We start from the raw sequence: 18,335 nt of genomic DNA, 5'->3' as shown, positions 1-18,335 counted from the left end.
GAGGAATAAGAAATAAATATAAGAATTAATTAAGCAAACAATTATACCTAAAAATATTGTTATTTAAAAGTAATAAATATTTGTAAAACTTTATCAAACTTCTAGTACTAACCCATTTACGAATATATTTTAATAAAGTAAATACCTTTAGAAAATAAATTATTACTGCCATGGTCTAAATAATGTTAAAAAGTAAAACATATCATATGGAATGCATTTCAATAAAATACATAAAAATAATATACCTGAAAAATAGATCATCAAAGAGTTTTTAGAAAGATATTGCTTTCATATCCCATTAACACTCCTATAAATACTAAAAACTACTAAACAAATAACTATGTTTAAAATATTGTCAATTAAATGAAATTGATATTTATATATAATTACAATTTTGTGGAGTTCAATAATAATAATATCATTATTCAAATTACAAAGTTGAATGAATATATTGTACCTGAAGTTTTCCTAGTTAGTTTTAGCTCCTTGTTGAGCTCGACTGCTTTTATAGTTACACATGCATTGTCTGTAACCAATAAAAAAATGATGATAATTTGTGGTAATGGTGAAAAAGAATTAATGTATCTGGTTATTAAATTTTATTGCGAAAATTTCTTTATAGAATTAACATAATTCGAAAACAAAATAAATTTTTCAGTTATTTAATTTCCGCACAGCATCTTTTTCAGATTCAAAACGTAAATATTAGGGAACCTAATTTTAATTGTAAGAAATTTGCTGACAAATTATACGACAGCTTAGAAAAGAGCATACTTGCTGAAGAAATATTAAGGCCTTCATTTTATGTAATATGTAATATACCTAAGGTGGCAGCTAAAGCAATAGGTCAAATTCAAAAATTATATAATATGGTCACTAATATTTTTTAACAATAAAACAAATAGTAGATCCAGTCCAGATATACATATATATATATATATATATATATATATATATATATATATATATATATATATATATACATATATATATATATATATATATATATATATATATATATATATATATATATATATATATATATATATATATATATATATATATATATATGCGACTGACCAACTCAACTTAGAAATCATCCCAGAAGATGTCCGGTCTTACCCTGCCTTTTTACTGGCATGACTTGAATAATTTTCCTTGTCGGATTTTACATCCTTGCCTAGGATAATCACAAATACTAAACAATCACAAACATAAATTTAGGACCATATCCCGGCAGGATTCAAACTCGCGACTCTCGCAAAAGTAGGTGGACCATCCGGTCGCGGGCGTCTGCGTCAGCCAAGTTGGCTTGTTATTTTAATAGTTAGTTGAAGAAATTTTTTTCTACTATGAAAACTGGATGAACGAATAAGTGGAAATGAACATTTTTAACGAGTGAAATTCAATTTATAAAATGGATTAAGTAACAACATTAGTAATATAGACACTATTAAATAACTATAAAATTCTGCCCACCACTTTGAAAACACTATTACACAAACAAATTACTAATTATTATTAAGTTAACTAATTGTTTCTACCTTTAGTCATTAGTGATCTATAAATAATATTTTCCGGATGTCAAAAATATTATTAGTTTTTAATATATATCCAAATATAAATAACTGAATAATCATCCAATTTTTATGGTATTATTTAATAGTAATTATTAATAATTAGGAGATTATGATTAAATATTTAATATTATTAAAATTACTTCATCATAACTGATACAATGTCCTAAAGAAAATAGAAGAAATTAAAAATTAAATAATAATATTTCTTCATTTTTATTTTACAGGACCAAAAAGATGACATTATGTTTGTTATATGTTCTTGATACGAAATACGATTAGCAACTGGGTTGTGAAGGGGATGTAACATTTTTTAAAATATATTTAAAGTCTCCTTTTACCAATTATGGGGAGTTATCTCGACTGAACCTACAGTTTAATGTACGCTCCGAACCACGGTCCTCATCATTAAGCCTACCGACTGGCAAGTGACCAACTTTAGAAATCATCCCAGAAGATATCCAGCCATCCAGTGACCAGACTTACACAGCCTTTTTACTGGCGTAACTTGAATAATTTTCCTTGTCAGATTTTACACAAATACTAAATAATCAGAAACATAAATTTAGGACCATATCCCGGCAGGATTCAAACTCGCGACTCTCGCAAAAGTAGGTGGACCATCCGGTCGCGGGCGTCTGCGTCAGCCAAGTTGGCTTGTTATTATAATTAGTATTTAGTTGAAGAAATTTTTTTCTACTATAAAAACTGGATGAACCAATTATTTGTGAATGAACATTTTTAACGAGTGAAATTCGTGGGCTACCCGCAAAAGCCATTTATAAAATATCTATTAAATAACTCTATAAAATTCTGCTCACCACTTTGAGAACACTATTACACAAACACAAATTACGCGTATATTTTTCACAAAACAATAAGTGAAATACCGACACCACTCATGTTACTATCTAGTGAGTAAAAGAAAGGTACTGTCCAAATCTGTGAATTTGAATAGAGCGTTGTCAATTATACCTGAAAATGTATTCCATCCAGATTTAATCTTGTGGTTATTCTTGTGGTATATCTTATGATCTTAATACCAAATAGAATCACTATTGGTACTAATAAATTAAAACCTATTTAAAATAAATCTATTTTTCATTTGGGTTAATTAAATTAAATATGTGAAATGTTGGAAATTAAATATTAAGCGGCAACGCCATGCCCTATGCGTTAGGTCCAGGAAAAACAACAAAAAAAAACAGTAGCTGATAAACACGTTTTTTTGTTGATCATTCGATGTAGTTTCGATGCAGTATTTCGAACAAATATGCAAATCTGCCTTTTAAAATTTGCTATAAAATTTTTATTTATTTATGAAGGTTAATTATATAATTTATATATTCTTATTATATTATCTATATTTATTTTTATTAGGTTATTCTAGATAATCACATGATTAAAAATAAAAATACTTGATGCAGTATATTTTATTTTTCAAAAAACTGATTAAACATTAAAATAAAATATTTTTTATTGATATTTTAGCATCTTATTTTTACTACCTAGGGTTTAAATGGACTGGACCTGCTGTTAAACGTGGGTTCGGTCCTCGGCATTAAGCCTACCCACTGGCCAGTGATCAATTTAAAGATCATCCTAGAAGACATCCGGCCTTATCCACTCTGGTTACCGACGTAGCTGGGATGATTATCCTTGTAGGATATTAGGTTTTTGCCTTATTGACAAATTACATCTATAAACAATCACTAACATAAATTTACTACGTTGCCCCAGCATGGTTCGTCCTGTCACCTTGACAACGACGCGAACCAAGCTGGCATTTAGAACTAAAGCTTAAAGAATAATGATTGTCATAATTCTTTTTGCGACTAAAATATTTAGAGGGCTAAAATTATCTGAATCACTGAATGAATACTTAAAATTCTTTAAATATTATTGTTTTTACACAAAGTGAGTAATTAACTTAGCTACTATTCTGAAAGGTAATCTTATCCATTCTAGTTACTCGCGTTACTAGGATAATTATTTCGTGTCTCTAGATAAGTGTCTAAAGATATAATCTTTATATACTTCTATATTTTTGTGAAATCCTAATTGGCTACCTATAAAAAAATTTTATATATCCCTAAAATATAAGCTCAAACAGTTTCATTACAAACAATCAAAAATTCCATTTTTCCCATCCATTAGTGACGTGAATCCTAGATCTTTCAACAGAACAAGAAATCCTTCTTCTGAATCTTTAGCCATCGGGTATTTCAAATAAAAACCTGTCAATATGTCAATATCAAAGTGTAGACTCCTCTTGAGCTCTCATATTTCTTACAAGAAAACGCCTTAACCTGCTCTATATTATTATTATTTTATTTTTAATTTCTTCTATTTTCCTTAGGGCATTGTTAACAAGGAAACAATTATGATGTAATAATCTTAATAATATTCTATATTTAATCATAAATTCCTAATTATTTATAATTAGTATTAAATAATACCAGAAATATTGGATGATTATTTAGTTATTTATATTTGGATATATTTTAATAACTAAGAATATTTTTGACATCCGGAAAATATTATTTATAGAACACTAATGACTAAAGGTAGAAATAATGAGTAAACTTAAATTAGGTCAACGGAATCGTTGTTATGCAGAAATTAGACTCTTAATATTTATTAGAAATGACAAAAGACAACATAAGTTTAGTTTAAATCAAATTATATCGCATTAAACGTTCGAAAGTACAGGAAACATTTACATAAAATATTTCAGAGGTCACTGGTATTGTTTACCTCCTGGGCTAGATTATTTTGAGGAACACAGAATGTTTATTTTAATGTATTTATTATAAATAGCACGCTAACTGTTCAGTGATTAGGAGAATTAATTAATATAAATACATATCCTTAACGAAAAGACTGAAGGAAATGAAAAAAGGAAAGTAAACATTTGATTAGATGTCTCCTACGTTTATCGGCATCCGGTCTTACACAGCCTGGTTACTAGCGTGACTAGGATGGCTATTTCGTGTCAGGTTTTCCATTGTTGTCTATGCAGACATTTACAATTATAATCGTAAACATAAATTACATCTATGCCCCAATAGGATTCGAACCCGTGACTACCGTTCAGTCGCATTGACCACTGCGCCAAACAAGCCGAGTATATCCAATTTTCTATTCGATTTGTTTTCTATTATTCTATTCGAGTTTTAACTATTACTACTGAAGGATTGTTACTTGCGGAGAACTTTTATGTTGCTTCTTTAATTCAAATCTAGAACTCACAACACATAGGTTGTTTTTAGAACCATAGAATAGTTTAGCAGATCAAAATCACCATGGGACTTTCTTGCTTTAGATTAAGCTTGATATGTTTGAGTGAAGCATTGTCGACATTTTACGCACTTCTGGTGAAAATCTGTATGAAATTGTTTAAATGAAAGGTCAACATACGGAATTCATAAAATATGTCTCTTTCTGACTTCCACTTGTTCTCGTCTAATACCTATCTTCATTTCTCTTCTCGTTTTGGTTCAGAGTCGTGAAAAACAAATTATCTTTTAGACACTATAACAAGCAAGTAGCTTTAAATAAAAATGTAATTAAATAATTTAAATAATATAAACTTTACAAATGGTGGGCAGTAGAATTTTTAAACTATAGCATATGCAAGATTAATACAAATTAAATATAATTAAAATATTTTTCATCATTTTCATATGCTAGTGATTTTTTGAAACGTGTTCAACAGCTGCTTCTGAATAATCTGCAAGTTCTTTACGTGTTTAAATTTTATTTATACATTTAATAATATTTACAATTCGTTATCCTCGAGCTTTTTTCTCTCTTTGGTCTCTATCCTATGCAGTAAACATCAAAATGATAGCCTACCTTTACTTAACATCAAAATTATCACTTTTGACAGGTTGAAATCAAGCTCCACTACTAAGGTATGATGAACCCATATTAATTACCATAAGTGCTTGATGAGCATCTGCAGCGAGCTATCAATCCAAAAGAAGAAATAATTTTTTAAGTTTTAATGCTTTACTAATCAAGAACTATTACATATATATTCGGAGATATACAAAATCGACCCAATTTCAGATATTTTCAAAAGAATGAGATGAAACGAGACAAAGAATAGCTGATAATTCGAAGCAGCAATATCTGGATAATATGGCGGACTTTATTCCACTCATTTCAGTATTTAATATAGGAAAATATACTGGCTAATTGGAAGAAAATCACAATTATCAGTACATAATAAATTGTTATTATATAAGCAAATATTGAAACTTATATGGACATACGGAGTTCAATTATAGGGATGTTCTGCAAAGAGTAACATGTAAACAGTGACATGTATAAACATTATTTCACCAGAGATTGAGATAGCGCCGATGGGTCTTCCTAGTTATAAATCTAGTTTTAAGTTATCATAAAGACAAATTGTCGGTTAGACAGAAACGACTAGTAACAATATATTAATTAAATAATAAAAAAATTCGATTAATAATAAAAGATATGTTTTGCATTTTTTGATATAGCAGCAGTTTTTCTTTTAATATCCGGCACAAACACATAAATTGATATGGTTCGATGGTATGTTCCCGTTATCGTAGCACTACGCTAAGTTGATCTCACCTTATAGTTAAAAGGCTGTCGTACCATGAGTACTTGACTTATGAATTCTGCCTCATTCACCGTGATGCCCCGATTTTTTTTTCTTGGTGTTGTCATACTAAATCCAGTTTTGGCCTCCAGTAGATATGTAATTATGATGATGATATGTCAGTAATTAATTGCTATGGTATAAAATATATTTTTATTTAAACTACTCTCGAGGCTGTTAATTAGCATTGGGAACTATCGACTGAAAACAGTCGTAACAGCCGATAATCGAAAAACAGTCAAAACAGTCATTAGAAAAAAAACTAGCAAAAAAATAGTGATTAATATTTTCAGTCAAATGCACGGTTCAATTGTTAATTCGTGATGTTAGACGAATATGTACGAACCCTTTTCAGTATAAATTGTGAGAGAGTAAAGGACGGAGATAGTTGCTTGGACCTGTTAATTTTATATGTGCTTATATTTTCCAACGGTAGTATAAACGAGACGGAAATGTACATATTCTTTCACGTACTAACTTTAAAAAAGAAAAGGAAAACATATACATATACCTAACCATAGAAAAAAAATCCATGACATAATTAAAAATGATCGCACAATAACTGCTAGATATTTTTTAAATAAAGTAAATGCTTTATTTATTATTGAACGGAAATATTTTTTACAAAAATCGAGAGACTAATCAATATTTCGATTATTGCCTATTATTGCCATAAAAATAGTTAAAAGCATTGTACTATTTATCATTCACACTTTTAATTTTTTACCCTATTACATTATCAATCTTGAAAAATATCCTTACAAAATGCTGCTATATAAATATACAATATATTGTCATTTATAAGCAAACTACCAAATAAACCATAAAACTATATATATATATTACATATAAATCTATGCATAAATTGGGTACATTTTTGTCAAGGTCGCGGCTAGCACGACAGAGCTAGAACGTTAAAAATCAGTTGAATGAAACTAGTAAAACCAAAGGTAGTAACTAAAAGTACACAACTGAAACAGTCGATAGTAAATAGTAACAAAATCATTCGGACCAAAAATAGCGACTGAAACAGTCGATTGCAAAAACTAGTCAATTACTGAACAATCGATAGTCGTTTTCAGTCGTTAGTTCCTAACGCTACTTTTAATCAATGTCAATTTGCTGAATAACTTCAGGATAAACAAGTTCTTGTCAAGGCAATAATCTTTGTCTAACAACGACTTCAGCCTTTTTATACCCCCGAGGAGCTCTTCATCTTACACTTAAATCTGGATTAATAACCACGGAAATCCCTTAACTTGAACCTTTGGAATTCTGGCACATTATTTCACTAATAAATCCATCACCATGTGTTCCTATTATAATTTTATTCTTCATCTATTTTTTCTGCAATTAAAAGTGTTTCAATTTTTATCCAAAATAATAATGAAATTATGGACTTTGATAATATAGACCGATGTATTATAGAATACAATAGATAAATGGTGGGAAATTTAAAAAACCTTATCATTAAATTTTTGACGATAATATCCTGTTATCTCTTATGTCAAAATTAATTGCGAACTATTGAGTAAAGAGAAATAAAAATAAATAAACAAGAAATTCTTACTTCTAGTATATGGTCATAAGTATGCTATTATTCTTCCATTGATATTCCTGTAACTCATTCTAAAAGAAGAAGGAAAATGTATGTGATTTGAGCAAAAACATAGAATAGTACTTTGAGTAATAATCAGAATTAATAATCTTTTAGACGTGGTTATTGTGGTATTATGCTGTAAACAGTGTTTAGGTCTGTTTATATTCAACTTATAGCTATTTTTTATATTTTTTCAGATATTCAAGCTGACGTCAAAACACTACAAAACTGCCTTTTCCCACCACAATCGACAGCACCAGATAGTTATTTTTCGAACTTTTTTATTAAATCTAGCGCCCAGTATAACGAGGACGATGAAGAGTTGCGGATTAAAATCAAAGAATCGTTTGCGGCTACCAGGGAGATATTTCCTGCTGCTCGCGATACCGCTTTTATTTTGCAGCCGCCAAGATGGCCCACGGAATGTCAGGTATGATATTTATTCAAGCTATTCAAGTTATTTTTCAAGTTCTAGTATACAATATATTAATAGCTAAAGTATTAAAGTATCCATTCACAAAGGTTGTTTCTATATACTCTACATCATCCTCTCAAAGTCCTTTTTTCGATTTTACTCTAACACTCATTACGTTTAAAAGTTGAAATAATATTCAAATTATGTAGTTCCTTCTCAGTATTAATTAACCTTGCTCTAGTGGCACCTAACTACAATCTGCTTGTCACATAAAAGATTTTCTAATGGAGTCTCGAACTTATAGAATTTATACTCGAATGTAGAGTTACTTATAGTTACGTGTCCTGTTGATAAAGGAGTTCTTTAATTTCAAGCTTCCAATCAAGGTTTAACTTACTGCAGAACTCTTTGCTATACATCATAGTGTCTATGTTTCTGCACAATCATATAAAAATATTTGTTAATTTATTTATCATATTATTGCTAATCATTACCGACTAACCTACAATTTTTCTTTACAATAACTTAAATCTAGGTATATATCTAGGAGGACCCATCGACTCTATCTTAACCTCTGGTGTAATAATATTTATGTATTAACACTGCTGTTTTTCTATTAAATGCAACTCACTATTATAGAGCAGACAAGATCAAATAGTTTAATTCTTTTGTGTCAGTGTACTGTTCTGGTGTTATCCAAGAGTTGTGTTATTTCAGGGTGACAGTCGGTATCTGAAGGTCTCGATGTAAGTAATCAATGCTGTAGTATCTCGGTGCACCTACAATACTTTTCAGGACTTTGTTCTTGAAGACTTGTATTTATATCAATTTTCGTGGAATATGTCCACAACTAAATTCCGTGTGTCCATATAGGTTTCAATACTTGCTTATATCTAATAACAATTTATTATGTATTGATAATTGTGATTTTCTTCCAATTAACCATTACATTTGCCTATATTTTAAACATAAAAACTGACTCATATAACTCGTTCAAATGTTTTTTGGAACAAAATATTATCATCCTCTGGATACTGCATCCCTGACCGTTTAGCGTTCCATATTATTGGATAGTGATTGTTTAATGATTGTGTGTATTACCGCGCATATAAGTATTCCTGCCAATGAGCGTGCTAGTCATATTCATTTGGCTGATGCTGCTGCAGCAAATTGGACTGTTTCCTCATACATTTATGTGTGGATCCATTAAAATCTTCCCGTCTGAAGGCCTTCCTTAGGAGTTCCCTACAGCACCTTTCGGGCCTCGAAACTACAGCTAATAAAGTCAACAAGATTAAGAATATATTTCCCCTATCCGCGTCCACTCGTTGATATTGATTTGAATGAGACTAGGGCCACTGCCATCTGATTCACCACCAAACTGCCAGCCCTTCATCAAAACTCCCATGGTGGTTAATCACCTACTGGGTAACCGTCCCCGCTTTGTTTCCCTTAGATTCCAGATTAAATAATTTTCGAACATCCTCGCAGACACTAATAGTGATAGGCTAACTGGGTTATTAAACGAGATAGGTTACTTCTATAGGATTTCCCTTCTGCGATATCAGCGTGAATCTGTTGTATTAATTGCCAACTAAATGTTATTCGTCATATTTAATCCATGGTACATATATATCGTTCCATCAACTTCTCCTACCATTTTACACATTGCATTGATTTATAAGTTAAGTTAATTTTCGTCATAAAGAGTGTCGTAAAATGTACCTGCTCGATTTGCAAGATTAATTCGTGAAAGAATTCCTCACAAACGTATGTGGAAAAACAGCTTCGAAAAGACATAGATCAGGGTAAAGCGATTTGAAAAATTGGATAGTAACATTTCCGAAAACCAGAACAATAACGAGATTTAATGATAAATGTTCGAAGCCATGCGGTATCAACAGCACCTTATTGGTTGAGAAGAAGACACTCTTCTCGGTATCTGGCTATGGATTGATGATAATAATTGATATATTTTTGAAGTTTTTATGACTACTTTCTTTATGTAATTCTTGTATATTTCAACCACAATGACATTTGATTTTGTTATACCTGAGTTTGGTATATTTAGGAGATTTGGTATATTTGCTTCATAGGCACAGGGGATGGACAAAATAATATGAACACCTGAATTTACTAACAGCTGCAATTATTATACTATAATTATTCTGATGCTCCCCAAGCCGAGAGTGAATCGCTTTGGCTAAGTGCATACGCGCAAAATCATCATCATGTAACATGCCAGTTTGCCATCAATCAATATACTAGTCATAGTAATAACTTCGTCATTGAGAATCTCGAGATGTTCATTCGCAGTAATCTGGCCAGTGATGTTAATGGGAGGAAATTCCAGTTCAAAACTACAATATTGTCGCCCAAATCATAACGAAACTTCCCTCATGCTTGAGTGTAGGAAACGGGCGGTCCAGATCGTAGGGATTTTTTAAGACTTTCCATTTATAAGAGCGGCCATTTGTAGAAAACAGTGTAAATGATGACTCATCGGACCATACCACATTCTTCCGATCATCACTAGTGTCCTCAATCATCCGGGTATGATCGCTACACCACTTCATTCGCACTTAGCGTTGGTTAACTTTAAAAAGAGTTTCTCAATCACAGCTCTTCATTAAATGCTAATTTTGTGGAGTTTCCGCTTTGATTTTGTTCGGTTGTTTTTACCATCCATGAACCCACTGTACATCGAAATATAAAAAGACTTGGAATGTAAACTCGGCAATATGTATACGTCATATTATATACAAGAACTAGTGTTGTAAATATGCAACAAGATGAATTGTATCGCATGGTGTTCATAATATTTTGTCTATTTCCCGTAATCATCAGTGTTAGAAACAAGTTGACTGCTAAAACAGTATAATCATAATTCGGTTTTCGTTTTACACGCTTTTCATTTCTTTTTCAGGTATTGGAAGAAAGAATAAAACACATTAGTTATGTTCCTCCATCACCTGAGCCTTATTATATGGTAACTGGCAACGAATGTCAGCCAAAACCATCGGGAGAAGAATGCGGCATCATCGTATACCAGTACGCTCCAATTAGTGCTGTGAATTATGTAAGATTATATTATACTAATTCATAATATAAGTCAACTGGCATATACTAAGTTGTATTAACCGATCACAACATTTGATGCAATTGGTAATATATTTTATTTTAGTAATTGATCTAAACTGACTTCCTAGGCTTTATGCTAATGCCTATCTGATCAGTTAATTCTTCGTACAAAATGATATATGCAATCTGCTGTGTATATATCAAAAATTGGGTCCTTGTATTCTTTTAAACCCTTTGATTCTTTTTAAACAGTCTTCAGAACCATTTGTTTATTGATATAATAATACGTGTAGTAGATAAGTTAAGTATTTAATAGATAGTTCATAAGTAATACAATGGATAGCCCAAGTAAAATTACAACCACATCGAGTGAGCTTAACGTTCTAACTATTACACCATAAAAACAGTTGCCTGTAATGTTTCTATGACTTCTCATATGATATTGTTAGTGCTTAAAAAGCAAACAAAAAAATGTTCTGTCTGTGAACATCTGTTTAGCAATAACATCTGATTATTTTGGATAAAAAAATATGTAGAAACATTGTACGTTCCTTTGAAATTTGTTTGGTTTTCCCTCGATAACCCCCCCCCCCTTTTCCCTCCATCAGATTCTGACTTGGTTCCAATGGGACCACCTCAGAAGTGCGTTCCTTCGAGAAAAAAAAAGAGTTTTGAAAATCGATCCTTAATTGACGGAGAAATCGGCGAACATGCATTAAAATAAAATATATACAGCCGAACGTAGAACCTCCTCCTAAGCATAATATTAAGTTAGAGTTAGAAAATTTACATTTTTAAATTACTGTTTACTGTTTTTAAACACTGTCAAAAATTACAGTTTTTAAATTAATATTTCGTTTAGTTTAGTAGATCAAGCGTAGGAGGTAGCCGATACATCCTATCATCGAACCTATACCCCGACGAGGATAGTCTGAGGTTCGAGTCTCGATTCGAGTCGGGTAACCTGGCTCGGGCTATCAAGATCACTCCCAGCTATTACGAGCTACACCTCCGTGCCGATCTGTACACCAATAGGCACATGCAGTGGTTTTATTTTCGAGTAACCAACATGAAGAAAAACTTTTTGTATAGGTATGGATAAAAACAGATTCTAGAGATATTAAATCAATTCACGGAAAGTTTACAGTAGAAAAACCAACATGTTTTTTCAAAGTGTAGAATAAATAATAGAACATATACAAAGATAATTCCGCCCTTTTATGTTCTTTTTGACCATATAAAGTAAAGACCTTCTTCTATATTTCAAGTAAAATTTAATTTTGTTTTTATCAATGAGGTACTATTATTTATCAAATTTTCTATACTTTTAAAATAACTTTTTACTTTTTTTAAACATCCCAATTATCACCCGTACATTCAAGTAATATTATCATCAATAATGTATATTAATCATAGTTTTCGATGACTACGAATTGATATATCTTATGCCAATGTTCTTTTAATATTGTAAATAGATTTTCAATTCAAATTGTGACCAACATTCAACCTTCAAACCTTTTTATTTCAAAATGGTTTCGAAATCAACTTAAAACATTGTCCTTGAATTTTTTTTTGGGTTTAGGGAATAACCAAAATAATTAGACGAAATTAAATTCATTGTATATGTATGTGAAGTGGTTGCAAAATGATATTTCTTAATACAATTATTGACGAGAATATTCTTCATAAGTTTAATTTTACTTTATTGAACATCGCCACGTAAAACTAGTTAATTATTGTCACGCCTGTCAAGTATATCGCTATAACGATTACAAATAAAGTCAGAAATATAAGAGACACCTATTATAAAAAGCGAAATCATATTTGGCCATATTACATTGTATAATTAGTTTGTATTGTGTTTTGTTATATTATATTAAGTACAAGCGTAAATTCTGACAATTTTTTCAATATACAAGGTATTGAGGAAATTTACTACAATATATTAATCAAAATACTTTCCATCATTTTATACAACATTTTCGTATTTTTCTGACAACGTTGTGATTCCACCGTTGAAAGAACTATGTTAATTTGCGTTCCATTTCCTTTTTTCTTCCGCATTTCAAGGCCATATACCATGCAGTACTGATCTGAATGAGCGGTCATCAGAAGGCGCTATGCCTGATGAGAACGCTGAGTGTGGCAGATGACATTGAAAGAGTTCGAAATGGAATTTTCAGTTAATTCGTGGTAACCTTTTTTTTCCTTCTTATTGAATATTTCCTATCGCAACTAAACGACTTAAAACTATTGATTCATCTATGATTCTATTATTCATCTACTACTATTATGTTTTAGTTGTTAAAAATTTGAGCTGGCTTTTCGTCCAATAAGTCTTGCATTTATTATCTTCAAATTTTGTAGTTCTCCAGTCCGTTCTTGGTTATTGAGAAAAAAATCACAACTTTTAGATTGTTGAATAACAAACAATAACTGGAATATAATGAAGCACCATCAACAAGTTTTTGATTGGGCTTTGGCAACAGATTTATTCGAATAAAAAAACAAAAATATTGAAAGTTAAAAAGATTTTAAGAGAAAGTTTAAAAGAGCATCTGTATAGACTGAATAACTCAATAATACAGGGAAATTCTCGGTTTATGTTGTCAAAACTATCGTATTTAACAGTTTTTTTAGTCTGTTTAACATTTTTTTACATTGGCACTTCACATTTCGCAAATAATTACCACTGATCAAAATACATGCAAGCAACTGATATAATACCATTAAATTAATTTTCACTACTATACCTCTTTATATTTATCTAACTAGTGCGTTGATTCTAAAATTATTTTCTTTTAGATTTTCAATTACCAATTGCTCAAAGGAAGGGAGTTTGTATAACGAAGGTATGAAACCGCTGATGTATTCGACCAAAGATTCTCAACTGCATTCCATCGGATGGAGAAGATGTGGACAGAATATATCATATTTTTCAAATGATATCATGTAGGTATTTATCTTTATATTTCTATATCATTTTGTTTAGATATAGAACTCTTGATCGTGTAGTGGTCGATATTCTATGTTAATCCATTAAATTTAATTCTGTAAAAGAGTAGATTCTGTAAAAGGTCATTGCATATATATATTTTTCTGGTATTAGATCTATTGCTTTAGCTGCGAATATAAACATATTATATACCATATACATTAGCGTCGTTGGCTACTAGCATGTAAAAATTCCTGTATTACCTATCAAATTAAAAATGTAAGAGAACAGTTGAAAACACTGAATTAATCTTACTTGCTGTTTTTTTTTTGACATAATCTTTTTTTAGCATTATTATTTAATCAATATATATTGCATATATTAACTTCTCTACGAAATGTATTTGCTTATTGGGCACAAATCCAAGTTATTATTATAACAAGATATTATTGTGTACATCTATACTCAAGCCTATTTGGTCATATGGAATCCAACTACGGGGTAGCACCAGCAAGTTTAATATATCCATCATACAATGGTTCCAAAATAAAATGCTGCGTGCCATGTTTCAAATGAAGTGTTACAACGTGAAATTCCTCTAGAACCAATAAAGACGTGTTTGTGTGAAGTACTTCGAAATAGTGTCAATGCATCCCAATATACTCACTAATCAGCTAAATGTGCGAAGTAACAGTGAAGTGCGTGGACTAAAATATCTAACACCGTCCGATCTGATCAGTGGACTGATCTGATATCACTTAATGAATGAATGAAGAAGTGAACCCACGTGACCTGTCAAAAAGTCGCAAAACTTAAGCGATTCCTTAATTGTAGCCTTAACCACAGCAAAATATGTTATGGTTCATTTCTTCATAGTAGTCCAGCATGAAGAATTATATGCCTGTATTGAATTATTAAAAAACATTATGACTAACAAAACCTAATCGATAGTTATTCCAACGTTTACCTTCCTCCATCAACTTTTCTTGTCTTGTCTTTACACTATATTTATTAGCATCTTGCCATGACCATTGCTATTGAATCATTCTGAAATATTCATATCTCATCTAAATATACAAATTGATATAATAATTCTTCCTTGATTTTGTTCTATGTTTTTAAAAATTGTATTCTTTTAGAAGCAATGTCTGGAAGTCCTATTAGACCCCTTCTGAGGTTATCTTTACACCACTTAAATACTATATTACCCAACAGTGTATGAGATGATATTCTACATCCCTCAAATAGCTGTATATATTTTGTCTTCTTATGGATATTTTCCACACAAACCATTTTTATGAAATAATTGTATTAAATTATGTTTCGATTGAAAAAACTACTTACTCTCTTTATTCATTTCCTATATTTGATCTTTGATACAGCTAACATCAAGCTGATCTTGATTGGTCACCTGTTTCGCATAAAGACTGTTTCTTTTTGGTGAATTTAAGGTTATACTGACCGTACCCGTACTTAATATTCAGAGCAGCTGCGACGCGCAAACAATATTTCCAATAAAAACCGTGGCGATTTGAAATTTATTAAAAGAAGGCGTTAAGAACAAGGTTTGCCGGTTTATAACCCGTAATTATAATATATAGAAGAATTTTGTAGGCGCTTGACAAACGGACAACTTTTGCAGGCTCTTACGGTTACATGTTCGAACTTCTCAAACAGCATTGAAGCATCCCTTTCTAAGTAGAATAAAATGGCAGGAGAATATTGCCTGACTTTAAATCGAATTTACAACTTTCGGCAGGCACATATTGATGATGTGCGTCACTACGGTTTTGAACAAACTCTAATTTCTTAAGTAAGAATATTTTTCTTTGCTCTCCTGCGCCCTGCACCTCAAATTCGTCAAATTTCTTAAAATTCAAATTAGATTTCTTAATATGAAGAAAACGATTTTCAGGACATCGAGAAGTACCATCCATATGTTATATATCGAACCTAAGACTAATTACACTATTTTATAAGCTTGAGCAGTGTTTTGAATGAATTATTGAATATATAATGGAGCTTCTATACCGTTTGGTTGTGCCAGTATTTTGTTTAATAAAATGATAAATTAGAAATAAATATTCTTACAATACTAGACAGATTAAATAAAAAATCACATATATTTATAGAAATGTTACTGCTTATAGTTACAGTGGAAGAAAAATCTGTTAATACTTCTCATTGTTATTCTCTTTAGTCGTTGTTTCTCTTGAAACAACAGAACAGCGTTTTGATTAAGCTATTAATACTTGACGATCTCAAATATCGGGTCTGCAAGGCGATTGTTCCAGTCTCCATCAGTTCTTCCGACTCTGTTCCTATTCCTTTCTCTTTGTAAAGGTATATAATTCGTACTTCGGATGGTATGCGAGGCGCTTCGCTCACGCTCTCGGTTTTATCTTCTCCATAATCGTTGCTGGTGGAATAATAACCGATGCCGTGGCTCTGGATCTCCGGGTAGGTCTTTGACTTTTCCACGGACGTAACCAAAGAGACCGGCTTGATATCTGTACCGTAACTATCCGTGTTGGATTTGGATGAGCTCATTGAAATAGGGACTTATCGGACTTGTATGTGTGTTTATTGATGAGATGGTTTAATGACACGGGAATTTTGACGAATGGCAAAGCCAGGTGACGGGCGACATTAGGTACCTGCTGCCATGCCTATATAGACAGATAATCGATGTTTTAATGCCAATTTTAACAATACTAATAAGAAAGAATTATTGAAGTATTTCCTTAGAGCACTAATACATAGGGGGCAACATATAATTAGAGAATAATTATAAAATAATATACTAGCATTCAGTGTTCTAAGCCTTGGCCGTCACACCAAACCGAAGCAAACCAATACTATTTTGGTAATTTTTGTTCTAGTAACTCTGATGATCCTGATCAGCCTCAAACATATACTTTAACATTTACGGTTACATTTCCACATGATGATGATGAAGTCTACTTAGCCCATTGCTATCCCTATACATACACCGATCTTCAGGTAAGAAGTTATTGTTTAATTTTAATTATAGCCGATATAAAACCAAACTATTGAATGAATTAAATGCGACGATCTTCTCATTTCTCTGCATAAGATTACAGTACTTTGTTGGTTGATTTGATGGAATCTGTTGCCTAAGCCCACCACTTTTGGAAACTTATACCATGATGTTCCATCATATCCCAATTACAGAGTAAAGACGTGTTCGGAGAGACGGTCAGCCAAACGAAACAAAAATGCAACATCTGTGTCACAAATGCGGCCTTAATAAAATAACATTTTAAAGACTGCTGAAAAAGTGAAATTGCGATCGAAGAAAAGGTCAGTACCGCAGAGAATAAATGCAAAATGCCATAAAACGTTAAGGGTCGAAAACTCAACATCTGAACCACAAATGCAGCGTAGGATAATTTGAAACATAAAAATAACGGTATTATTTCAACAATACGTAAAAAAATATGGAGAAGGACACTGCACAAAAAATAGATAAAAAGGAAATATCGACATAAGGCGTATCACATATTCCAGTTTTGAATCTAGAGAACACAACTAGAACCCAGAACGAACAGGCACAATGCGCGGATGAACGAAAAGTCGGCATGAAACTGCGTGGAACTATAAAACTCACCAACTTGATCAATACAGCATTTAGATTAAAACATGTCCCAGACATTTCGAAGATGGCGGAAGTTATAATCATCCCAAAACCTAGGAAGTCACCAAACGAAATAAAAGCCTATAGACCTATATCACTGCTGCCAGTAATATCTAAGGTTTTTGAAAAAATCCTGTTGAAAAGAATAAAACTTATCATAAACTAAATACCTAATACCAACACACCAGTTTGGTTTTATTAACAAACACTCAACAATTGACCAGGTCCGCAGAATAACAGATATTACTGAAAAAGTCTACGAAAGTAAAAAAGTATGCTCAGCTATATAGTCAGATGAAGCACAAGCCTTCGATAAGGTTTGGCATGAAGGGCTTGTTCTTAAACTACAGAAAATGCTACCAAAGCAATACACCTAACTATTAAAATCATACATTACAACCAGAATGTCAAACAAGAAAAAACTTAC

General features: G+C 31.4%; 1 protein-coding gene across 4 annotated transcripts in view; it reads left to right on the top strand.

Annotated features, from left to right (window-relative positions):
• Positions 1–18,335, top strand: part of Nna1 (Nna1 carboxypeptidase) — a 78,379-nt gene that overhangs the window by 36,316 nt on the left and 23,728 nt on the right. For all 4 annotated transcript variants that reach the window (XR_013004478.1, XM_076396305.1, XM_076396304.1 and 1 more), the window contains exons 3-7: positions 8,017–8,249; positions 11,161–11,313; positions 12,178–12,407; positions 14,121–14,267; positions 17,133–17,253. Coding sequence is in view for 3 of the 4 variants with exons in the window: in XM_076396305.1 (XP_076252420.1) it covers positions 8,017–8,249; positions 11,161–11,313; positions 12,178–12,407; positions 14,121–14,267; positions 17,133–17,253 (884 nt within the window). In the remaining variant the exon portion in view is untranslated. The remainder of the gene's footprint in view (positions 1–8,016; positions 8,250–11,160; positions 11,314–12,177; positions 12,408–14,120; positions 14,268–17,132; positions 17,254–18,335) is intronic.

The sequence above is a fragment of the Rhynchophorus ferrugineus genome, unplaced genomic scaffold (assembly GCF_030347505.1).
Source record: "Rhynchophorus ferrugineus isolate W39M unplaced genomic scaffold, kcgeb_rfMv2 rfM2, whole genome shotgun sequence".
Classification (NCBI taxonomy): Eukaryota; Metazoa; Arthropoda; class Insecta; order Coleoptera; family Curculionidae; genus Rhynchophorus; species Rhynchophorus ferrugineus.
Note: the sequence above shows the minus strand (reverse complement) of the source record. Positions and strands in the feature narration are given on the sequence as shown.